General features: G+C 50.3%; 1 protein-coding gene across 6 annotated transcripts in view; it reads right to left on the bottom strand.

Moving 5' to 3' along the window:
* The window catches only part of LOC144120652 (uncharacterized), a 120204-nt gene that overhangs the window by 51028 nt on the left and 43628 nt on the right, over positions 1 to 25548 (bottom strand). For 3 of the 6 annotated variants that reach the window (XM_077653278.1, XM_077653279.1, XM_077653276.1), the window contains exon 2: positions 4744 to 5032. In XM_077653278.1, coding sequence (XP_077509404.1) covers positions 4744 to 5005 — 262 coding nt within the window. In that variant the 5' untranslated portion in view covers positions 5006 to 5032. Of the gene's footprint in view, positions 1 to 4743; positions 5033 to 10325; positions 10395 to 25548 lie in introns of those variants that run through there. The other 3 variants (XM_077653275.1, XM_077653277.1, XM_077653282.1) reach the window with 3 other exon arrangements.

Here is a 25548-nt window from a genome sequence, read left to right as displayed (position 1 = left end):
CTCAGACCCAGCCCGGCAGATCAGGCCGGTCAAAAGGGCCCCAAAGTGGGCAAAAAACCAATGGGGACCTTAACTGAGGACGCCACCCACGTGTAGTCGTTGCATAAATAAAGTTCCCCCCTCCTCCACGCATTTATCTCTCCTCCGAGGCAAAGTGACAGCAGCGACAACGATACCGTGACCACTCCCGAACGCTAAGATCGCCCGCTCCAAGCTTCATATGGGCCGGACCAAAATGGGCCACATGCGTCTGCAACCACATATTATGAAAGTAGAGCCACCCGGACTGAACTTCCTTACAAGATTCACCCAATTAAACGCTAGCGAATGAGCACCACGTTTAAACGTGGACGATATATATCAACTGTCGTGCTGTCCATTTGTGCAGAGACCGATTACGCAAACCCATCCAATACTACAAAGAAAAAAGCGATCTGAACAGAATATGCTTATGGGCAAGTTTGTCCAAGCGAAAGTCTGTGAAAGCCAATAAGCCTAACAACAGAAATACTGCTTTATTTGGCTTATGTGTATATTTTGTTCCACTGAATGATGAATAAGTCTATTAGGTCGACCCGGCACGCCAAAATGTCATTTCACAATGCCATTGCTGACCTACTGTGGACACCAACTGCGGCGCTGCCCATTTGTGCAGGCGCCGATACTACACAAAAAAAGAGTGATTTGAACGGAATATTGTTTACAGGCAAGTTTGTGCGTGCGAGAGTCTGTGCAAGTTGGTATTCAGGTGAAATACGTACGTTGCTTGGCTTATGTATATATTTCGTGCCACTGAATGACGAATATAAGTCTATTTCTATTCCTATATCGAATTCAGTGAGGTCGCTTAGCAAAAATCCTCGCCGAATTTGACACGCACCACGTTGCCCTGCCCAACAACGCGTCCTACTAAACTACACTTCTTCTTCTTTGGCCTCTTTGGCGCCAGTCCCGTTTCTTTTTGTGATCCCTTCATTAGCGCAAGCCTTCTCGTTAAAAAAAAAAACTTCGAGTATGACGCGACAACGTCGAAGTGTCCCTACAGGCACACCCTTCCGCAGACATCGACATGTTTGTTGCATTACAAACTGATTCACCACTCATCAGCGTCCATATTAATTGGTAACGCTAATTAGTGATCCAAGCGAAGTGTTTCTGTGATGTAATTCGCTTACAGTGCGGCGTGAAGTGCTCGTACCAGGAGAGAACGTTCCTCAGTGGTGCCCTATAGGTAGCATGCCCGGCTCCCGACCCAAACGACAGCGATTCGATCCCGTTTGACCACCTTTACTTCTCTTCAGCGAAACCGCTTTCCTACCTCACTACTCTCTCGACCAATCAGGATTTTCCAGTCACGACGACACCGGTTTTGCCGCCGAACGGGACACGACGTTAAATGTCAGGGCGGAAAAGCATCGTCAAACTGCCTGCAGTTGAGTGCGCGCCGTTTCAAACGATCCGCGTATACCACCTCGTATACCGTGAGGCGTACGAAGAGCTACGTCGTCCGTTTCCGGAGGGACCGCGCCGTGTGCCCCGTAGGCGACGACGATGGCGTCCGATTAGACGGACCGACGGACGGATGCACGCCCGCTCTCTCTCTTTCCACTGACCATGAGCCCCTCGCGACGCACGCACACAGGGCAGGCTAGCGAAGCGCCGGGCTTTTAAAAACAATCGACAATCAATGGGGATAAGGACGGAGGGGAGAGGAGGAGACCGGATCAGGGGGAGGAGCAAGCAGAGCGACGCCCACGTGCGACGAGAGGCCCGCTGTCGACCACTTCGAAGCCGAGGACGAACTGGGATAGACGGGCGTGCGCGTGAGCGTCCTCGAAACGTGTTCGATCTATGTATGCCCCCCCAGCGCCTTCTCCTCACCCGATTTGGCAACAGAGTGTGTATATGCTAATAGCCGATCGTCGCCGGTGGTCCCCAGCTGCCGGGCTTTCCCCTCACTCCGTGGACCTGCGTGCCAATGTGCGCCTGTCTGCTTCTGTGCGGTCGTCCCGTTGTTTGCGAGAGCCGCGATTACGGGCACTCTTTGTTTGTCGTGTACGTTCATTTATTTACGCGTTTGATTCTTTTGTTTACTCAGTTTCCCGTCGCTGTCCAGGAGGGAGAGGCGTCTTGAAGCGCGTCACTGCGCTCACTGTCCAAACATATCGGACAACAAAAAGCAGCCGTCGTTATATAGTGATCCTTTCACTGTATAAGTGGTAATCAGAGAGCAAACAAATTCTGCGCCAACACTGCTTCAGTGTTCGACTTAAGAGCGTTTGCTACGGGAGGTTCAAGTGTTTACATCGGTGTGCTAAGCAAACGTGGAGAAGACCAAATCCAAACATCCGCGGATGTTTCCTTTCCGGAAACATTTCCTTCTAAGGCACAACCACGCCATCTATACTTCATGGATTCCGCACTACTATTGAGATTTACAGCCACCTTCGCTATATCCGGCATGTTTCCTCGTTATATCAGTTAATAAATTTTTTAAACGCGTGTGTCACAACAGGGCGAATCGTTTGGCACCATCCGGAACCCTCTGCGACAAACGGTTAGGCCTTAATGACCGTCTGAAGGTCCTCGGAATGCACGGTTTGAGGGCGGAAAGGTCGTCGGTGCGAATCCCACACATATTTTTGGGTTTCATCTCAATTCGTAATTTTATCCTCAGGAACATGCCAAGTCATTGGACACCGCTTCGAACATTCTGCGTCAAACGGCTGGCCCCCCAAATTTTATGCAAATGGTGGTCCCCGGGGGGTCCCACTTAGAAGGCCGCTATACTGGCACATATATAACGGATCGAAAGTCACTGTACCAACTGAGGCGCTACGCGCCCGCTGTTGCTATGTGATATAGTGTGGTCACGTGGTTACTGTTTCTGGTCAATTTGACCTTCATTGCAGACGGGCGCGTCCTTGACAAATGTAAGCAGTAAGAGCTAACGATCTTAAAACGCTCTCACAGCACGCTCTCGGCTAAAGAAATGTTTCTAAGGCCTTGCTGAGAGCACGTCCGATTCTATGTACAAACTTAACGTGTCCACCGCAATCCGCAAGCGGATTTCCGTTCTTTTGGTTTTCCCGATGCGTGCTAATGCGAATCACAGCGACATGGGAAACTCTTGTACGAGAGAGAAGGAATAACAGACGGCACTCGACCATTTCAAACAAACTATACAAAGCGAATTGCGAGTCGCGTTCACGCTGCCTCACACAAACCGTAGAGAGAAAGCCGGAGACACTGCGAAACACAAATAACGAAACCTCCTACAAGGCACGCGTGCTTGTTTTGTCTGCGGGAGCTGCTAACGAGCAAGCTTTCCTATAGGTTGCAAAGTGTCTGTCTACGCACACACCGCTGCAATAAGGGTGAAAAGTTCCTACGCGCGCACAGCGCAACTGCGGGCGTTCCTAAACTTTCTCGAATTATCGGGTGCGAGAGGCTTTCCAAACAGAACTTCAGCTTGTTTCTGGAAACCGTGCACGAGCGAAAAGGGGCGTTCCTTTAAAGTTTAGTGCAGCGCAAAAAGAAGCGGGCGCGGAAGCTGCCAAAAAAGCTTCAAGTAACGAGCGCGCTTTGAAGGGTTCAACGACACTCCCACTCTCAGAAGAGAAGCGACCATTCCGAGCTCGCCTGTTGCCCAAAAAGAGTTCAGTTCTTTTTGAGGACAACGAGTTTTAATAAAGACAGCCGTAAAAGAGGAGACTAGCAGGAGCACTTCACTACGCAACTTGAGAAGATCCGTGCCAGTTCCTGGATTTTAAGTCACGAGATAGCGCAAATGCTGCTAAGAAACGACCGGCCTCCTTGCGTTCGCACTTGCCTCGTCACACAAGGTGACCCAACGATCACTATACAGGTGGCCACGAAGGGCACCTCAACTGCAGACTCCAAAAGCGCCACCAGCAGCGGGGAAGTTTAACCGAACGCCTGGAACGGTATTATACGGCCCACGTTTTATAGCAGCACTGTTAAGGTAACGTATCCAATAAATGAGGCGTCGTTGTTGGCGTAACACGCCAGGAGGAACAAATCGCAAAGGGTTGGTCATAATGAAGTGACGTCACGTGGGGCGTGATGAAAACGCGCCACGCTGATTGGTCAAGTGCAGTGACGTCACACACGGCGTCGTGACAACGAGCCACGCTGATGGGCCAGTTACGCCAATCACTGACTGGTCCGCACGCGCAAAAGCAGCAAAAAGGTACCCGTAACCAGAACACACGCCCATTAAATGTTTCTTCGACGACGTGGCGGTTAATCCCACTGCACGGAGGCACCTGCCAGCCACCCGCGATGTTCTAGCTAGGGGATAAAGCACGACGTCACGACAAACGGTTCACGCCATTGGCTGGAAGGAGTCCTTTGAGGGGCATTCGCCGCTGCGCTCTACGCTATTAGATGACTACAGTTTATTATGAACCTTTTTTGAGGAACCTGTCTTGAGTTTACACAGGGAATTTGCCGCAGGGTTCTTGACAGGCGCGTATTGTGTACGTGCTTGATGAGTTTACGGTGCAGCCTTTTGACGAGGATCGATGCAGTAATTGACGAATTCAAGTCGAATTTTCATCACAACTGCCGTTTTCATTTCTTCAGTCATACAATTATTGACGCGCGCTGTAGCGTACGAATCCAGGAGTGAAAGTGACACAAATCCGCACTCGTTGCCGCTTGCGGCCGCGCGCCGGTAACCTGACGACGGCTATGTATATGGCTGATTGAACGGCTCACCGGACTTGTCGTTGAGGGCGGAGAGGGAGGACGCCGCGGACAGGGGAGTCCTGGCGCCCGAGCCCCCGCTGCTCAGCGGCGAAGGGCCCGGGGCGTGTGCCGACGACGTGAGCGTGGTGGGCCGGCGCAGCTTGCTCGGGGGCCGCAGGGAGCCGCCGGCCGCGGAGCCCGTCGAGGCCGTCATCACCGCCGGCAGAGGGGCGCCGGCGTTGCCGTTGGAGGTGGCGGCGGCCGCCGCCGGGTCGCCGCCACTGCCGCTCATGGCTCCGCCGTCCAGGACGGACGACGACTGCACGGAATTAGGGGAGAGGGAATCAATCTGAACGCAAGTAACATCCAGTGCAAACCTCTTTTGGGGGCGTTATAATTTGCAACTAACATATACTTTGTTTGGTTGTTTGTTTTGACAGTTTAAGTATAACCTACGAAGAGGGCTCCGAACGATATATGTACAGGGTCGCTCAGTATGAGCGGGAACACGCGAGCGCGTGGCCGCCAAGAGACGGCAAGAGTGGGCGGCATCAGGCGCATGCGCGGCAAGAGCAACCGGCCGTGCTTACAGCGCATGCGCCTCCTCTCAGCGGCAATAATAATAATAATTGGTTTTTGGGGAAAGGAAATGGCGCAGTATCTGCCTCATATATCGTTGGACACCTGAACCGCGCCGTAAGGGAAGGGATAAGGGAGGGAGTGAAAGAATAAAGGAACAGAGGTGTGCCGTAGGGGAGGGCTCCGGAATAATTTCGACCACTTGGGGATCTTTACCGTGCACTGACATCACACACAGCACACGGGCGCCTTAGCGTTTTGCCTCCATAAAAACGCAGCCGCCGCGGTCGTGTTCGAACCCGGGAGCGCTTCGCGAAGCGCGGCGGCACACGCACTCCCGTGTTCACTTTCGCATTGAGCGATCCGGTACATACTATGCATGCATGTTTAGCACAACTTATCAGCAAGAACGCTGACACTGCTAGTTTCAGGGCTGCCGCTGCATGCGCGGTGATCTTTGTCCCCTTTCCGTCTCGTTTTAGGATTGGAATTTCCCCGATTCTTTTTTTTCCTCCGTGAGATTTACATGAGATTGCAATGTGCCGTTAAAAGACCACACAAACTGGGTGGCTCTGAAGTTTGGGACGGGCCATATTATTGGCATTTAAATCCCAGCGTAAAACAAGTTTCGTGCTGTGCTTCAAAAGACCATGCACACTGAGCCAGCACATTAAATTTTTATTGTTGCGGAAGTGTGCAGAGTGCAAGCACAGTGATACCAGTTTAATATAATTTTAATCATTACGCAAAAGACGTTCAAAAGACGTTCAGAACACATTCGGTTTAGTTTATAGGATCCAACGTACGTTCCAAAGCGACCCAGGCTATGAGGGACGGCGTAGTCAACGGCTCCGGATTATTTCGACCGCCTGGCGTTCTTTAACGAGCACTGACACCGAAAAGACACGAGCCTCTGGTATTTCGCCTCCATCGAAACGCGACCGCCGGGGCCGGGATCGAGCCCGCGTCTTTCGGGTCAGCAGCCGAGCGCCATAACCACTGAGCCATCGCGGAGGTTAAAATACAATCAGTACACTCACGGCATACATTATATAATGGACATGATCAGCTGCACAACATGCTTTTGTCTCCATGAGAGCGTCATGTGCAATTGTTCGTCGAAAACAAATTGAGGACATTTTCGCGCAAATCAGCAAAAAAAAAAAGTGTTATACTAAATTACCTGGCCAATTTAGAGAAAATTAACTTGTGCACGGCTTTGGAGAGCAAATCGGCAATTAAAAGTGTCTCTCGGAATCTTTATAGCGTTGGACAATACCTCTACACCTCTCAAAGAATACAGATGATGGTTTAATGGGGGTTTAACGTCCCAAAGCGACTCAAACTATGAGAGACGCCGTAGTGAAGGGCTCCGGAAATTTCGACCACCTGGGGTTCTTTAACGCGCAGTGACATCGCACAGCACACGGGCCTCTAGAATTTCGCCTCCATCGAAATTCGACGGCCGCGGCCGGGATCGAATCCGCGTCTTTCGGGCCAGCAGCCTAGCGCCGTAACCACTCAGCCCCGGGGCGGCTTGAATACAGATGAATGCCGCAAGTCACCGAGCGCGAGCGGACGCCACTGCATAGCAACATATATGCTGCCCCAACTGCAATGGGCATCGAATTGCACCTTCGTCACTGAAATAAACTGACATCGGACGTCACTAAAACACAGACTCGATCCCTGGTCACTTTGGGGTCGCCATAGAGATAGAAAGTCGCCATTGCGCATGCGCAGAATGGGAAGACCACCTTGGTTTTGCATCCGCGCTTGACCCAAGGGCTAGATTCGAGAAACAGTATATACACGAGTGCGCAACACCAACACAGCGTCACGCGACATGGCGGCGAACGGTGCGTATTTCGCTTTGCGCTCGATTGCACAACAAAATTATAGCGGCAAGATCTTTCAATATTATCACTTCTAAAATTTCCCCTTGGCGACAACACGCAGACTGGGCGCGCCAATGACACACAGGGTGCCAAAGAGCGCGGAATAGGCAAATGTTTCTGGCCAACACGAGTCACAAAGAATTGCCTTGCATGCAGAGAGTGACTCGTTACTTTTTACTGCACCTCTCTCATTCCTACACACAACTAAAACTACACACAACTAAAATAAACTATAATTTATGCGAAATACTATAAATGAGCGCTTCGCTTTTCGGCCGGAGAGGCGTTGCGAGGGGATATACCAGGTGCTTCAGGAAAGGTGATCAGTAATTTTTAAAAATAGGGTTTTTGAGGTAACGAAAAGCAATTTGCGGCATAGTAATATCAGTGTTGGCGGACATCAAAAAACAGGCGAATCATCTTAACTACCGAAGTGATTAACTAAATTCTAATAGTTAACTTTTTAACTATTACCAATAGGCGCCTGATTGCAACAAGCGGTTTGTAGCCGGTCGTTAATAATAATAATAATAATAATAATAATAATAATAATAATAATAATAATAATAATAATAATAATAATAATAATAATAATTGGTTTTTGGGGAAAGGAAATGGCGCAGTATCTGTCTCATATATCGTTGGACACCTGAAACGCGCCGTAAGGGAAGGGATAAGGGAGGGAGTGAAAGAAGAAAGGAAGAAAGAGGTGCCGTAGTGGAGGGCTCCGGAATAATTTCGACCATCTGGGGATGTTTAACTTGCACTGACATCGCACAGCACACGGGCGCCTTAGCGTTTTTCCTCCATAAAAACGCAGCCGCCGCGGTCGGGTTCGAACCCGGGAACTCCGGATCAGCAGCATATCAGTTTTTAGAATTTTAAAAACGCCATTACTCTCGCCGCTGTGGGACGAAAAAAAATGGCTATTTCGACTATAGTTACGACCACTGGAGGCGTTGCTTTGCCTGCATACTTTTCGAAAGTGCATGTATTTTAGCACGATGTAGCCAAACGCTGGCATTACTATGCCGGAAAAAGCTTCTGTTTACCTCAAACACCCTATTTTTAAACACGAGTTATCACCTTCCCTAGAACACCTGGTATAACGCATTCCAGGCCTGCAGCTATCCGCTCTTCTTAAAACTGTTCAGTTTCTCTGACATGCATACTTCCTGGCCATCGTATATACAATTCAAACAAAGGCGGATGAAGTTTGGGTCACATCTCTCCATTGACCCGTGACGGCAATGAGCGAATGCTGCGCCATTAGCTTCGAATGATAATCGCAGTCGAGTGGACTATGCAGAGGAGCCCATTCCATTTCCAATTCGAATCAAGTGCTTACCTTGAGCGCCCCAAGTAAATGGCGGTACCAGAAACGCATTTGTCATAACCAGATATATCGGCGGAAAAATCATTCACTGCTCACGTCTTGTAACACTGAACTGAATGTTTATTTCTAGGAAAAATGAGCCACATATGCCCACAGCCTGTCACTAAGAGAGCTATTATACTCTCGGCATTAGTATAGCATGCGGGCACTGCCTTGCGTCGCCCATAACGTCTTCGCTCGGACCACAACCGCGCTCGATATTCGGCATGATTAAAGTCCCACTCACCAAAAGAAAAAAAATAAAGAATAAAAGACCACTTAGATCAGCTGCTGAATAACAGCTTCGAAACTCTGCGTAGCCTGTTCGCTACGCCACGCCCACCGTATTATTTTCGCGTACATTCACTGCATTCCCGCTCGCTTCAGCCCATGGTTTCGGCTTAAGACGAACAATTATACTGTCGGACCATAGAGCAGTAAAATCTAAACATCGCTTTTACGTTAACACAAAGATGACTGTGAAACAAGTTAACAGCAACACAGTATAGCTTCGAACTCTAGTTGTTACACTGTTCTGTATACGCCATTCATTTTTTTTTTCGTAGCCGATTTTCGAGTGCGCTTCAATTCGCGAATCGCGTTGTTTTTAGTCGAGGAGCACCGAAAGTCCATATCTCATTCGATGTACTGATCTGTTTTCAAATGAGGTTAAGCCCACCAGTGCACAACTTGATGCGTATCTTCTGCTTTTTACGTATGTGCATATATGTTCAAAGTATGTTTTAGTGAACATAAGTACATCTTTGTGATTCTATGAGATGTGTATATCTTGATTATGTATTATTTTGACCTAGGCGAGCCTAGAAGGTGTAGTTTAACCATACAATTGTATTTATTAAGTGCATTAATTGTTTGTATTTTATAGCGTATTTTTACTCGCCTTTTTGTTTCTATCATATGTTCATTTCCGTCACCTGATGTGTCGATGCCACTGCAGCATGGAAGCAACACAAAACCGCGCAGCAAGATTCATCCACTCGGCCTATTCCTATCATGTAAGTGTCACTGATCCAAAACCTAATGCTCATATTACTAACTTGGCAGACCGCCGTACTATTGCAAGACTATGTATTTTTCATAAATTTTACTATCACCCCATGTTCAAGTCTATTATCAGCCCTGCCCACCGCATCTCCAGCCGCACGAACCACCAGAAGGCCGTTTACCCTCCCCCTGTCCGGACTAGTGCTCACCTGTCATCATTTTTTGTCCGCACTGCAAAGGACTGAAAATGACTTGCCCAACACCGTCGTACTTCACTCCGACCCATCATCATTCAAAAAATCCATCGAATCAACCATGTGCCCTGAATTCCACTCCCTCATGTAATACCCCTTTAATGGGGCCTTTGAGGTTGTGATAAATAAATAGAAAAAATCTAACGGTTTTCCTGGCTTACTCAAGCTGCAAAAGCAGCTTTTTGCCTGGAAATCCTTCCAGTTGTTCAGGAGAAATAAATTTAATTCAATTCAGTGTAACAGAGGCATCACAATCTCGTGAGGTATACACAAGCCCACAGGAAGTTGACAAAGCTCCCAACAAAACCCACTCTGCTGACACATCGTCGCACAAAGCGCGCAGACGCCGCGGGTGGAAAGCGTAAGGTGCACAGGACGGCCGGGTATATGCCCGTGCAGTGAGAGAGGCGCATACACAGTGAACGCGGGCGAGAAATCGGCCCGTCTGATGCGGACATATTTATAATGGCGCGGAAACAAAGACCCGGAAGAGGAACTTGCCGACTTCCTTCCGTTCCCAGAGGCGCGGGCTGCGCTCATGATGAACGAGCTTGCTTGCGAGGAGTCCGAGAGGCTGCACTGCACGGCGGCTGCCGTGCTGCCAGTACACCCCACCTCCACGCGCTTCGCGAAATGATCGAAAGCGCCACGCGACCTGTGTTCGCCGTGGAACGCCCCAAAGCACTGCCATTATATTGTGCGCCGATAAAGCTACAACACCGCTGCACAACTAAATGGGTGCTCGCGATAAGCCATTGTGAACACCGCACCCGTGTCTGCTCGAGTATGAGTTCAAACCAAAAGCCCATCAGCGTATATACGGAGAAACTGACAGTAAACCATGTCAGGAGGCGTGTATACAACGTGAAGAGGTTACTTTATTCGTTCTTTTTTTTTATATCTTCAAGCACCAAGACTTTCTCCGCCTGCGGGCCGCGCTCGCTGTTGGCTTGCGTCCAACCATTACGCCGCAGTCGTATAGAGACCAACCGGCGATGAAACGGCCATTGAGGACAAATGAAACAATGGGAGTCATTACAATCATCCCCGTGTGCAATCTCGAGTAATTCTCCGCGCCCCCAATTTCATTACTGCCGTAATAAAAGGCTGCAGGGGGTCGCGAATGCGCTGACCCTTCCGGGTCGTGCCCCGAAGCCCTCCGAATGTGCACAGCCAGCCTATATAGACATCTCTGCGAGGCACTTGTCCGAAGCATTGCGGGCGCTTAGGCCACTTTCCAGCAGCTCGCGAACGCAATGCGCGTGGCTACAGGAATCGTATGCTCCGCGGCAACATGTATACGGCTGCTGACTCGTATAAACATATTCTTCCGACCGTTGCAGTCCATAGCAATTTTGCCGTTATGTCCGATGATTATTACTTCGCGGCCTCTATACCGACAAGACTGGACAGGGACTCTAATGTGTAGCAAGGGACTGCGACAGGCGATAACCGTGTACCCCTGTCACATAGTCGATCTCAATCCGCACTGAGTCAATGACCATCGAAATTTTCGACGGCCATCCAGATGTACCGCTGCCACACGGCAAATTTCAATGATCATAGAGTGAGCATTGAGCTTGCGATAAGACAAGTGGCGCTAAGGGTAGCAACATTGAAAAAAAAAAGAAGCTGAGTAAAACGAGCAGAATGTTGGAGTAAGCGCTATTTTAATCGAAACTGTTTTCGGAAAAAGGCTATTCAAATACTTCATCGTTCGCCACAATCTAGAGAGACAGCGATGATAAGGCGACAATGGGCGGCGATGCGCACTTAGTTTCAGAAGCATTCACTTTTCGCCGGCGAAGCAGCCGCCGATCAGCGGCAGTCTTTTTCGTGTTCGTAGCTGCTCTCGTTGGAGCATTTGTGAGGAACTTCTTGGCGTCGGTTGTCGCAAAGTGCGCTCAGAGGCAAAAGAGAGAGAAAGAGAGAAATGAAGCGGAGCTGCGGAAAGCCGCACATTGGGAGTGCAAAACATTTATTTCGTCAGAAAAAGCCAAATGGAGGTGACCCGTGCTAGGCGGCTATCAGTCCACGGCTGACAGCGACCTGAGTAGCCCATTCAATGGCCCGGGTTTGAGCACCCTGCAGGACTGAGCTGACCAACACGGCCTCCCATTGCTCGAGACTAGGAACTTATATTAGAGATTCTGGCGGCGGCTCCTCTTTACAGTCCCACAATATGTGATCGTATGCGGCTATTTCGCCACATAGTGTACATTCCTGGTCGTAATCACCGGGATAGGATTTTGATAATAAGTAAGAACAACAACGTCGGTTTGTTTACATCTGACGGCCGCACGTTCTGCGGAGCTGTCGTGTTGACTACCGAATAAAAATTAGTCTATGAATTGGCTAATGTAGTACAATATTTTGCAATTAAATCAAAAAGATATTACGTTCAATTCGAGATTTTATACGTTGTTTTTTCCAACGTATAGTGAGTGCGAGGTTAACTGTTCCCTCATGCCTTTCAGATTCCGATGGCTATTCGCGAACTTCCATTAAGTCGATGTCCGTCGAGTTCAATGTCGTTGAAAACCACCGTGTGGCACTAGCCGATCGCCATTGAGTTCGATGTCCATTTACTCAATGGGCATTGAAACTACAGCAGCATAACGAGGTTCCTCGGCCTTCATCGACCGATTTCCTAAGTAAAATCTTAGCATCGACACGCCGATTCTTGGGTGCGGATCTCAGAGGCTACGCTATCCCGCCATTCACTTCAAAACGGTGGCAACCCATACTTTCTGGTAAGGACACCAGGAGTCTGGATCGACTGGGGGGAAGATTTTTAATATTCAATTTTATCGGCGATGAATGCCTCTTTGCTGCCGGACAAAGGTTAACATAGCCAGGAAGAGGCAGAGAATAGACTGTTGCTGAGAACAATAACTGCGCAGTTGTCTTCAGTCTCCTTTTCAGAATGGTTTCGCGAACGAATGAGGACTGCATGTTCTTGTTTTTCGCTTGTTTCATTCCTTGAAATAAGTATTTTTCAGTTACTGGAACGTTTCATTTACCAACGTCAAATCATTTAAATACGACAATTTTACGCGTACCACTCATGCGCCTATAACACTCCGGTTAAGTCACGCGCAACACAGACAAAAAAAAAAAGAAGTGCAGCGCATTCGCCATCTGCGAAGTTCTATCCTGCATCGCATATACATCTACCCCGTGCTTGCTTAATGCAACAAAACACTGGTGCGAGCTTCGCCCGTTCGCGCAAAGTCGCGGGAGTATTTATGAGCGTATAAATGTTGCACGGGCTGCAGCGCCAGACGCTACCGCAGCAGCTGCAGTCCTACGCGCGCGGACTCGGCTGCAATACGTTTTGCGCGCCAAAGCGACTCGACGACACGCGCGCGCGCTTTCCGGAGCTATCGGCGCGCTGACTCACCTGCCGCGGAGAGCCTACGCGCCAAAGGTGCATTATACCGCCGGGCCAAACATGGTCTTTGCAGCGCGCGTGCGAGCACTGTGAAAAATGTCCGCTTTCCACCGTCGCCGTCCGACGCTCGCCTGTGTGAAACACGTAAGCTCTGTGCATACAGCGCTGCTATAGTGCCTTCTTCCTCTTGAAGTGTCCATGCAGTTGTGAAACGTTCACCGGGCGGCCCATTGCGCGGTTTTGAAACAAAATAACGCCCGTTTTCTCGTTGATGGCACGCAGAAGGCCCCGGATGTTCCTTCCGCAAGCAAAAATACGTCGCGGACGAGCACGCAAGAAGAAAAGGGGTTTACAGTGACGAGTAAAAAGTACTCTAAACAGTACTTTTCTCTTTCTCTCTTCTCTAAACAGTACTGTTCTTACTCTAAACCGTAAGGAAAACTGAAATTGAAAATTGGTTTGGGGGAAAGGAAATGGCGCAGTATCTGTCTCGCATATCTGCGGACACCTGAACCGCGCCGTAAGGGAGGGGATAAAGGAGGGACTGAGAGAAGAAAGGAAGAAAGGGGTGCCGTAGAGGAAGGCTCCGGAATTTTCTTCCTGCGAGGCTGCTTTACGGACCGCTCAGCCCGCCGTCCAGAAATGGCTCGTGGATCGGGCTTTATGTGAAGCACAAGCCCGTGGACTCCTGGACCAGTAGGAGACCACCCTTGAAGATTTTTCTCCGTCTAATAAAAGTTGTTTCCGTCCTTCCTTCCGGCATAATTTCGACCACCTGGGGATCTTTAACGTGCACTGACATCGCACAGCACACGGGCGCCTTAGCGTTTCGCCTCCATCGAAACGCAGCCGCCGCGATCGGGTTCGCGCCCGGGAACTCCGGATCAGTGCCGAGCACGCTAACCACTCAGCCACCGCGGCGGACTCAAAGATAGTAAGCTGTCCTCCAGCGCTAGAGGACAGCATACCCCCTTTTTACTCCCATGTAGAGAAGTATTCGTGTTAGGAGCGCACAGACTTCTATGCTGCCAAAGTGTCGGGCTTCGCGTCCGGAGGTCGGCAAGCGTATACCGTAGTTTCATGCATGTAGTTATAGAGGCAGGGCGTGTCACGCGCGCGACGTGAGCCGAAGCTTTGAACGTGATCTCTGCGTATTTCCGAGTGCAAAAGTACTGACGCAATATACTTCTGGCGGTCGTTTGGCGTACTCGGGAGTAGCACCTTATGACGACACCGGCACACGAGGGGGGCTTCCTCTTCTCTAAACGGCGGCCGCACAGCCGTCGCAGTATATGTCGTAAAAGAAAACTGCCTCGTTACCCTCGCGGTCAGCGCGAATGTTAGCGAGTGCCTAACGAGCGTGTGGCCCCGGGAAAGGACGCGGCAACGTCATTAAATGAGACTCGTTATTTGTGACGCTCATCAAATGAGGCTGCTGAAAAAGCTCAAATCAGAAAGCAGAAGACAGGCAGCATCGAATAAAGGCCGTCCGTAAGTGGGCAAAACCTCTGGTGCCCAGGCAAAAAAATAAAGAAGCGTTCCTTAATAAGCGAAAAAGTCTGGAAAACGCGCTGCTTGGCATTTCTGCTGACAAAGGGGTTACTTCATACCGAAGCGATGTCAACAGCAGAAGAGCATGAAACTGTGTTCCTCGTCCGACACCAATCTCACGTGTGGTCATTTCAATCACAATTTGTCTGTCTCCGATGATAAGAGCCTTCCCTTCCTCATCAAGCGAGGGTCGTGCGTAAATGAGGGCCTCCCAGACCAATGTACGCATGCGCACATATGAGGGACTGTCTATAGTTTGGAAAGTTATTTTTCTCCTGGCAACAGTGGCAAGAACCGAGAACTTTCGCCACTGTAAACGACCTTCACTTCGTCGTAGACGTGCCGAGCATTGTAATTTGTCATTCTGTACAGAGACGATAGTATGCATATACAATTACATGTGGGCAGCTCAATAACAGCACGCTAATAACTGATATACTTTCTGATACCATCTCGTGTTTCTATACGGACCAAAATCGTGTCCTAAATTCCCTCCTTTTCCCACATGATCTGCTGCACCGTGAGCGACTGGAGCTAGTCGCACGCTGCATTCAAGCTTCCCAATGAGGAAAACAGTACGGACAGAGGAAAAAAAAAACTGAACAAAGCGACGCCGCTGCGTGCAGATTAGTTGTGCGACATCTAACAAGGCGCGCGCTACGAAGAACCACAAGTTAAGAAGAGGCAAACCTGTCGTACAAGGAAGGGACTCTACGCCGAGACGACCTACATGCGACTACAAAAAGCCCCATCTGTCTCGCCGTCGTTCACGTATATACGACTGTCTCGCAGCTACAGCCAAAGGAGAAATACGAGGTAAGATCCGGCCGTCCAATATCCGACCGATACACAACCTGCACGCGATACGGAAGAATACGTGTGCCCTGGCGCATATACGCGTGCCCATCCGCAAAACCCAAGCTCCCCTCTGCGCCCGACAAATGCACTACGTGCGGAGGCATGGTACAGCGAACACGATCGACGGCAGCTATATACTACATTTTGCAGAGCGAGTTTATTCGAGAAAAAAAGAACTCGCCGAAGGCGTCCTTTCGTATCTCCAAGGCTTAATTCCCTCCGCAGAATGGATGGTTTCCAAACAGAACAGAGTAGGTTTTCAAACAGAACGAACACCCAGAAAGATAAACCGGGCTCATTCGATATGCAGCACGAGGAATGCTTTTTTTGGTTGTTATCGAGAAGAAAAAAAAGGGGGGGGAGGGGGGGGGGGGAGTGCGGATGGATGGAATAAGCATTAATGCCCAACGAATAAGGTGAATAAGAGGGGGGGGGGGGGGGGGGGAGAAACTAAAGGTGAAAGAAGCCACGAGGCCTCCATGCCAGGAGCTCCTTTCGCCGAATTTCGGCAGAAGCTCTCACGCACAGAGAGAGAGAGAGAGAGAGAAAAAAAAAATATACGCCCACGTGCCCAGACTGGCGCGCGCTATATCGCCGGGCTCATTATAAATTCCACGCTCGCAGCAAGCGGACCCGTCTCGAGGATGGGCCATTAGTGCATGGAAGGGCTCTCCTCATCTCGCCGCAAGCCTTGTGGCGGCGCCCTAATGGCTCCGCAGATCAGGAGATAAACGCCTTGCTTAAGCCACTCGGAAAGCCGACGCGATACGAATCGGCGAGAGCCCGAACATTACGTATACTGCAGCCACAATCTGCCGGAGACCGTAATGGACGCTGACTGCGCACGCATGTGCGGGCCATGTCCAAGCACTATGCGCGCAACAAGGCCGAGACTTCATTTGGCTCGGCCTTTGCACGTATACGAAAAGGCGAGAAAAAAAAGGAAAATACATAAAAAACATGATGAGGGTTGCTGATTGGGCAAGTTGGTTGTTCATTATGAAGACTGCAGCGCTCGGAAACACGGACGACACACGCGCGCTAACTGAAAAACTGAAAGTTAGCGCATGTGGTGTCTCCCTGTTGTCCGTGTTTCCGTGCGCTGCAGTCTTCATACGTAAAAAAAAAAGTGCGCGCATGAGGCAGCGCAACTGAAAGAGTGGACAAGCGTGCGGGCAGTATACTAACTACTGTATATTCTTACAGCTACAAAACGCGGCAGTTTGAATGAGCTATGAGAACAGACTTGAAATACTGCAGGATGCACATAACTATGATGGTTTTGTTTTATGGGTGTTTAACGTCCCAAAGCGACTCAGGCTGTGAGAGACGCCGTAGAGAAGGGCTTCGGAAATTTCGACCACCTGGGGTTCTTTAACGCGCACTGACATCGCACAATACACGGCCCTCTAGAATTTCGCCTCAATCGAAATTCGACCGCCGCGGCCGGGATCGAGCCCGCGTCTTTCGGGCCAGCAGCCGAGCGCCATAACCACTCAGCCACCGCGTCGGCGCCCATAACTATGAAAAATGCTCTACTTCGACCGAAAGCAAGCACACAGAGAAGAAAGTGAAAAGTGACGGTGCGCGCACCAAAAACGTCCCTGTACTAAGCCATGCACAACGGGCACACGGTGTGCGACTTTCAGTGGTCGAACGAATCCGTCAGAGACAACTCATTCCTTTCGAACACGATTGCTGCGTTATTCAGGCAAGCTGATTGTTGATGAACAAATTAAAAAAGAAAACGAAATGTCAAAAAACCAGCACGCCTTACTGGGGATACTTCATATACCTTTACTGGGTGTTCTCTCATTCTCGTTTCAAAATATCTTTCTCCCCATGTGAAAGGAAAAGAATGCATCAGTCAATGCAAAAAAAAAAAATAACAGATCGAAGAACCGGCCTGCTTATGTTATGCCCATGCCCCTGTCGAAGGCTTAAACGTACTACGCAGCGCTAACCAGACCCGAAATACAGGATGAGCGTACAGGTTGGGAAGCATGCCCCTTCCAGACAGCGGCCACACGTTCTCCGAGAGACGGATGCGAAAAGCAAAACCAGCTGGACTGATAAACGAAAACAGCAACAACAAAAAAAAAATACCCGTTGCGCAGGGCCTCATGCTGCGAACCTTGACCCGGCTCCACTGCGCCGCCTTCGAATGCGCGCGCACACACCGGAGGCACACGAGGCGTTTATGAGGGATGCACGCGAACTATACACGGCGGCCATAAAAACGCCCTCTTCCGAATGCAGCAGCGGCAAGCGCCTTCCAAGAGCGAGACACCGCGTCGTCCACCGCTATAGGGCTCGCGTGGGCGCCGCGTATAATATATGCCGCGATGGGGCAAATTTAACCAAGCACCCCGACGTCCTTGGACGAGCACGCCTCGAGAAGTTCCCAGACTCCCCCGGGCGACAACAAGTATTTTACGAAATGGCGCCGAAAGTAAGACGCGAGAACACGTGAGGCACACGCGTATAATAACAACCGACAGTTTATTGCTTGCCGCACAGAATAACTGTAACCAAGCGATAAACGTCCAGAAAATCTGCACCGTAATGCGCAACACGCAAGGAAGAACGCGATACAGCATCATTTTTTTTTTCTCGTTTTACATGCATGCCGAACGAACCCAAGACATGCAAGCTCCTTCGCCGATAACGACACCGAGGGTCACTGACATAAAGATCGCCGCGATTTCATTGTGTATATATATATATATATATATATATATATATATATATATATATATATATATATATATATATATATATATATATATATATATATATATATATATATATATATATATATATATATATTCGATTCCTGCACATGTGGCGTTGACTGATTTTCAGCCGTGTCCAGGACGCAGATCTTATCGCTCGCTGCAAGTGCGGCGTGTGTTCAGTCGGTCCACGTGATCCTATAAGATGGCGTGCGCCGTCTTTCCTCGAACCAGTGAGCAGGGGTACAGGACTGACCCGGACCCTGCCAGCCCGGAGTCGGTGCGTTCGGATTCTAGGCAGAGCCGCGCCCGTACGGTATCGCGCCACGGCCAGAGTTTCTGCCCACCTCTGCTTCGCACGTGCAACAGCCGAGAGCTATACCGCCTCTTCGCTCTCCTGCTTTGCCGAAGGCAGCGTCCACTTGCCGCCTCTAACCTCCGAAGCCGGACTATACTTACTGCTCCCGCCGGGGAGTGGTCCGCCCCGAGCGGTGGGGACGGCTCTCGTTAGCCCGGACGAATCCCACGGTTTAGGGTACGCCCGCCAGTGCAACCTCGTTGTAACGAAACGGTTTATAACGAATATTGGATCTAACGAAGGAATGACGACTACCCTTGGAAGTTTGGCCAAGACGGGCTGTATCGAAGCTACGGCTGTAACGAAGTAATCGTCGGGCCCCGTCAACTTCATTACAACGAGGTTAAACTGTACCTCGACACGCTGTCGATTGTCGAGCCGGAACTTACGCATGCCATTTCATTCGTCACTGCACTTGGCTAAGTTACCCACGGCTAAGTACGGCCCTCTTTTATTTATTTTTATTTCACACGCCCGGCTTGCTTCCGTTATTTTTTTTTTCCTGACGCGACAACGTTAGTGCAACGTCTCAGCACCGCCCAGACTTCTCTCCCGTCTACGCACAGTTTTCGACAAAAAAAAATAAAAGTAAAAAGAAGTTGGTCCTTGACTTACGTTAATCCCCGGCACGCGAGAAAGCGCGGAACGGGGCAACGGCTGACGCGAGGCAGAAAGAGCAGTTCGAATAAGGGACACTCTCGATCCCTCGACGCCCCTGGCTATTATATACGAATGCGCCGAGAGAATATTTCCACGATTCTGCACATTTCGCTATACCCGCCGCGGTGGCTCAGTGGTTAGGGCGCTCGACTACTGATCCGGAGTTCCCGGGATCGAACCCGACCGCGGCGGCTGCGTTTTTATGGAGGAAAAACGCTAAGGCGCCCGTGTGCTGTGCGATGTCAGTGCACGTTAAAGATCGCCAGGTGGTCGAAATTATTCCGGAGCCCTCCACTACGGCACCTCTTTCATCCTTTCCTCCTTCACTCCCTCCTTTATCCCTTCCCTTACGGCGTGGTTCAGGTGTCCAACGATATATGAGACAGATACTGCGTCATTTCCTTTCCCTAAAAACCAATTATATATAATTTCGCTATAGCGAGTACGCGTCGGCGGGAGCATGCGCCACGGGGCTACTATAGCCCATATCTCCGGCATAGGCAAACGCGCGCCGCCCACCCGTCCGCGGCGCTTTACTGGGCCAAGTTTACAGCAAAGGTTACGCAGAGACGGGAAAAAAAGAAACGGCTGCGCATGCACGCGCCCACAGCTGTGGGCGAGTATATACGAGCGCGCGCGCGGAGCACCGTGGCGCAGAGACATGCACAGGCGGCGTCCCGCGGCGACACTCCGTCTTGCCGAGCAAGCACGCGCTACATCAGGGGGCGCATACACGTGCGCCCGCGAGCACAGGCAGTCTACATCTTTTCCCCTTCTTAGTGCAGGGGCGTTTCGAGAGCAAGATCCTTGTCGCGATCTAAAAAAAGAAGAAAGTGTACTGCTAAATGGGGCAAGAAAGAATGGCCCCTTCTTGGGGACAATTGAAGTCTATCGAGTATTTCGCGGAGACTATATCGCAAGACTCTCGAGATTTACTGCGGCGAGCTAGTGAATTACACTCTCCGCGCGTTGTTGCGCGTCGGGGCTTGTGGCGCCAACATTCAGCCAGCTCTTCGCTCGGGAGCTTGCGCGTCTCGGCGACCCCTGCAGTCAGCTCGTTGGACGAGCCGAGTCTGAAGGCCCGGCTCCGATCGAGCTGTGCAGCGCGGACTCCCACTGCTCCTCGCCATCCGGCGGGGTTGACCTGCTGCGTTATGAGAGGAACCGCCCTTCCCACTCAGCTAAATGTTTATTGCCTGACCGTGTGGGCCTCGCTCGGGACTCCCTGGACTGCACTGGGAGCTCTTCACCGCACGCGTCCCTTTGCCGAATCCTGGACAAGGACTCACCGCGCCAAAGCATGGCGGCTTCCATATAAAATACTGCTCATTGCTAACGGTTATTCAAAACCAAAGCTAACCTTTAGAAGTACGGAAAGCTGAGCAAGTTGGTTACTGTTATCCATGGTAAAACAGCGCGGAAAAAACACAAGGACGGAACAAACACGACGACACGAGCGCTGTTTACCATGCAAAGCTAACCGTACACTTAACTTAACCTACACTAACATTAAAACGAACCCTAGAACCTACGGCGGACTGCCATGAACTCAAGTATTTAATTGTTCAATAGTAACCGTTAACTGTTAACGTTGCATTTAAAGCCTATATATAGCTATAACCTGAATCCTAACATCACGTTAAAGCTAACGTAATATAACCCCAAGCAAACCAGCGGCAAATTGTCATGAAGTCACGAAGCAGAAGTCTCGGTGTGCTTATCTTTCGTCCGTGTCCGTTCAAAATTTCAAAACTGGCGAGCTTTTTGTCCGGTGGCCCCACTTCCTGCTCCCTTCCACGTCACCATCGAAAGCGTGGGCCCCCCGGGTTTTCATTCCTAAACATTTTACCAACTGCATGTGCCTTCAAGCGTCGAGAATCCCAATTGTGCAACTTTACTGTCACCAATGCAACACAAGTTAAACAGGATGCATTGCATAGAGACCGAAAGAATACACCGGAAATCACAGCGCCCCTTTCCGTATATATACTTTCAATGACAGCAAAAACTGCGTGGCGCGAAGGCAACACTGACAGGCGAACAGGTGGGCCATCCAAGCAACGTGATTCTTGGAAGGTAACGAAACAGAAAAAAAAAATTAAGCAACGCACGGGAGCGGAGGGGCGTTCTCTCCGGAAGCGGCCTGATAACCACGGAGTCCCACGGCTCCGTTTTCACGGCACATTTCACTCGGAGATTTCTCTGCGGTTTCGTTTCCGTTTCCCCCCTTAACGCTTCTCCTTCGAGGCACGCACAGCGCGTTTGTGCGTTAGCCCACCCGCGCAGGTCCATGCGGCGTCGGCGGTAAGTGCCAACGGGTTCCCGAGGTGCGCACATTCGGATGCAAACGCAAGCGGACGACGGGCGCGACACCAGCGGAGTGTGCGGATCACCATATCCCTCCATGCTCCGCTGGCCAAGCATGAAGGGACGCAGGAGCTGAGAGCTGGTGCACCCCGGGACCCGTCCGCGACGATTGCAAGGAGCGGCGCGAGAGTGTGTTGAACGCGCACTCCGCAGCCACACGCTCTGAACGCAAAGGCGTAAAAAAGGGAGTAAGATGTCTTCTGTAGCGCTCCCTTCAATAAAAGGGAGTGCTCTAGAGAACAGTAAGGTGTCCCCTACCTTTACAAAAACTTCCTTAGGCAGTCTATAGACTGTCCATAGACTTCCGTCTATAAAGTCTATAGACAAACCCTAGAGAACAGTCCTTAGGCAATACAAATCATATAGACAGTCCAGATATATGGTCATACACTTTTAGTACACTTTTGTCTACAGAAAGTCTATAGACTATGAATAGACAAGCAGAAATATGTATAGGAAGTCAAGAGAGGCTACAAGAAGTGTATAGACTCTATAGACCATTTTTAAGGGTATAACTCTCCAGTCTATAAAAAAAAGTGCTATAGAGGTCAGATTACCCCTTTTTTACTCCCATATAGGCGTATTCGTGTACAGCGAACCGAACTGGCGAATCAGCCTCATTTATTGGCTCGACGGCGGCTTGCTTTCCCGCAAACGTGATGACGCACGGGGCGAAGGAACCCAGCAGGGGCTTGTGTGCATTGGAGATATAATAAAGCCACTGCTCTTTGTGTATACGGCTGTGAGCATGCGCGCATCTCTCTGTGCTGCAATTTCGTCCGTGCTGGCCCGCACGCGCACACAGCCCTGCAGTGAGCGATACGACGATGCATGCGGGGCACTTCTTACGACGCTATAGCACTATCTGTTCGGGAACTTGGATGTATTTAAATTGAGCCTTATACAGCGTATATAGGTGCAGTGCTACTTACCACCCTGCATACGCAATACCTCAAGACCTCGAGCGTACCGGTATCTTGGAAGAACGCTAACTGTGTCTTAATCTATTAAAAAAAAAAAACGGACGCCAAGCACATGAAAAATTATAGATAGATCAGATTACTGTCCGCTGCCTATGCAAGGTAGTCACAAAGGTGATCGCTAATAGAATTAGAACAACATTCGACAAGGACCAGGCTGGCTTTCGTAAAGGCTACTCGATAAGAGACCATAGCACACACCGTCAATTCAGGGAGTTCAGGGGGAAGGGCATCCAGTGCTGCCATTTTCCCTCGTAACTGCTGCCATGTCTGATGTGACGAGATCCCAGAAGCCATGAGACCGCGCCTTTCAGAATCGGATCGTCATCCAACACCTAGAACGTATTTTCCACTTCTCAGATCAGAAGGCTTCCTTCATAACTATCAACGACAGGGTGTGAAGTGCTACTTCAAGAGCGAGTATGTCTGAAAAATAAAAAAAGGAGTAGTCTATAACTGTATAAACTTATGTACATGCCGCACACTTTGCCTCAGTGCATCGGGAAATGAAAACGCTGCATTGAAAATCCACAATAGCGAGTAACATGACTGTTCTGTTTTTTTTTGTCTTTTATTTTAGCCCATAAAATCCGCGTTTTCGGCGAGAGTGGTCATTTCGTGATTGGAGCGTGGCAATCTATCGACACAGACGAGCATGAATTTTTCCTCGGTGTTCCTTTAACGTTCCGAACATACACGACCTAGGGATACGACAGTGTGTGAAATTTTGACCACCGGGAGTCGCTGAACGCGCGCTGGCATCGCACAACGCGCAATTTCCGCAATTTGCCGCCGCGGCCGGGTTCGAAACCGACCGCGGCGGCTGCGTTTTTATGGAGGAAAAACGCTAAGGCGCCCGTGTGCTGTGCGATGTCAGTGCACGTTAAAGATCCCCAGGTGGTCGAAATTATTCCGGAGCCCCCACTACAGCACCTATTCTTCCTTTCTACTTTCACTCCCTCCTTTATCCCTTCCCTTACGGCGCGGTTCAGGTGTCCAACGATATATGAGACAGATACTGCGCCATTTCCTTTCCCAAAAAACCAATTATTATTATTATTATCAGCCTCCATCGAAATGCGGCCGCGCGGCGGCCGGGATTCGATCGAAGAACCTCGTGCGCTCAGCAGCCGATCGCCACAGTCACCGCGGCGGGTAGCGATAATAAGAGGCGGCAACAAAGCCAACGAAAGACACGCCGCGCACGCGACACGCTTTGCGCGCGTGCGTGTCAGGGCTGCTGCGCAGGGCACACAAAAGTGTCGAACCGGAATGATCCAGTACCGCCGGCGTTCCCACCCGCGGCCACAGCGGAGCGGGGCAGGTCACACACGGCGCGGTTCACAGTTCGTGTATGCATGCATGTGTACAGAGAGAGGGCTGGGCCGGGGCCACATCACGCGGAGTTCGGCAAACGAGGGCTGCGAAGACGCACGCGCACACAGTACACCGCGGAGCACGTCACGATAACGCCGAGGGATGCCGCAGCCTCCGAGAAGCTCTTCCATGCGTGGCGCGCGTGCGCCATGCGCAAGAGGTGATCGGGCAGCGGCAGCAACGAGCCACCCTCCACCAACCCTGGCATGTCGCTCTCCGGCGAGGCGTATTCGGGAGCGCCGTCAGACGGGCCCGTGTGTGTGTGCACTCAACGCGAAGGGGAACGCCGCGTCGAGTGCCCCGTCACTCCGACAAACGAGTCCCAATCGCATACCGGTTCGCTCGAGGAAAAACAGAAAACGCTCGACGACAAAGAGGACATCGGGCCTGCGGCCTACTGCGGGGACGCTCCCGTTAATTTGTTCAGCGAAATACGAAATAAATAAAACAACCAGGGAAGCCTGACAAGACATGCCAGTAAATAAATTTAAAACAGGTTATTTTGCGGAAAGGAAATGGCGCCATAAGGGAAGGGATAAAGGAGGGAGCGAAAGAAAGGAAATAAGTGCCGTTGTGGAGGGCTCCGGCATAATTTCGACCACCCAGGGATCTTCCACATGCACTGGCATCGCACAGCACACGGGCGCATTTTGCGTTTCGCCTCCATCGAAACGCGACCGCCGCGGTCGGGTTCGAAGCCGGGAACTCCGGATCAGTAGCCGAGCGCTCTAACCACTGAGCCACCGCGGCGGCTAGCCAGTATGCAAGCGTGATAGTTACATTTCGTGCGCGACAAGGATATAACTGCGCGCAGCAGCAAACACGTCTCGCGCGTTTCTCTTTGTGCCTACACCGTATAACGCACTAGAGTCAGCGAAAACTGTCGCCGCGGCCGCATGCAGCCAGTCGAAAAAAGAAAAATCAACAGAGTTCTACCTAAAATACCCCAGAAAGTCTTGTCGTAACGAAAGATGTTTCTGTAGCACTGTAGTATATTTCTGTAGTTCAGTCGCTAAGACAAGGGACAGCGCAATACTACAGAAAATTATGTTGTAACTATACAAGTTCGCGGCCAAAAATGCTACAAAAATTTCTTGTGAAGACAAAATTTTCTGTTGTGTTTTTCGACAGGCGCTGCTGTCTTGAATACCAACTCTGTGATAACGACCGCGGCGGCTGCGTTTTTATGGAGGAAAAACGCTAAGGCGCCCGTGTGCTGTGCGATGTCAGTGCACGTTAAAGATCCCCAGGTGGTCGAAATTAATCCGGGGCCCTCCACTACGGCCCACCTCTTTTTTTTCTCAGTCCGTCCTTTGTCCCTTCCTTTACGGCGCGGTTCAGGTGTCCGCCGGTACGTGAGACAGATACTGCTCCATTTCCTTGCCCTAAAAATCAATTCAATTCCGCCATATGAATGTTCTCAGCAGCGCTGATCACTTCGTCT

Source organism: Amblyomma americanum, chromosome 2, assembly GCF_052857255.1.
Source record: "Amblyomma americanum isolate KBUSLIRL-KWMA chromosome 2, ASM5285725v1, whole genome shotgun sequence".
In the NCBI taxonomy this organism is placed as follows: Eukaryota; Metazoa; Arthropoda; class Arachnida; order Ixodida; family Ixodidae; genus Amblyomma; species Amblyomma americanum.
The sequence above is the reverse complement of the archived record's forward strand: the minus strand, read 5'-3'. Positions and strand labels throughout refer to the sequence as shown.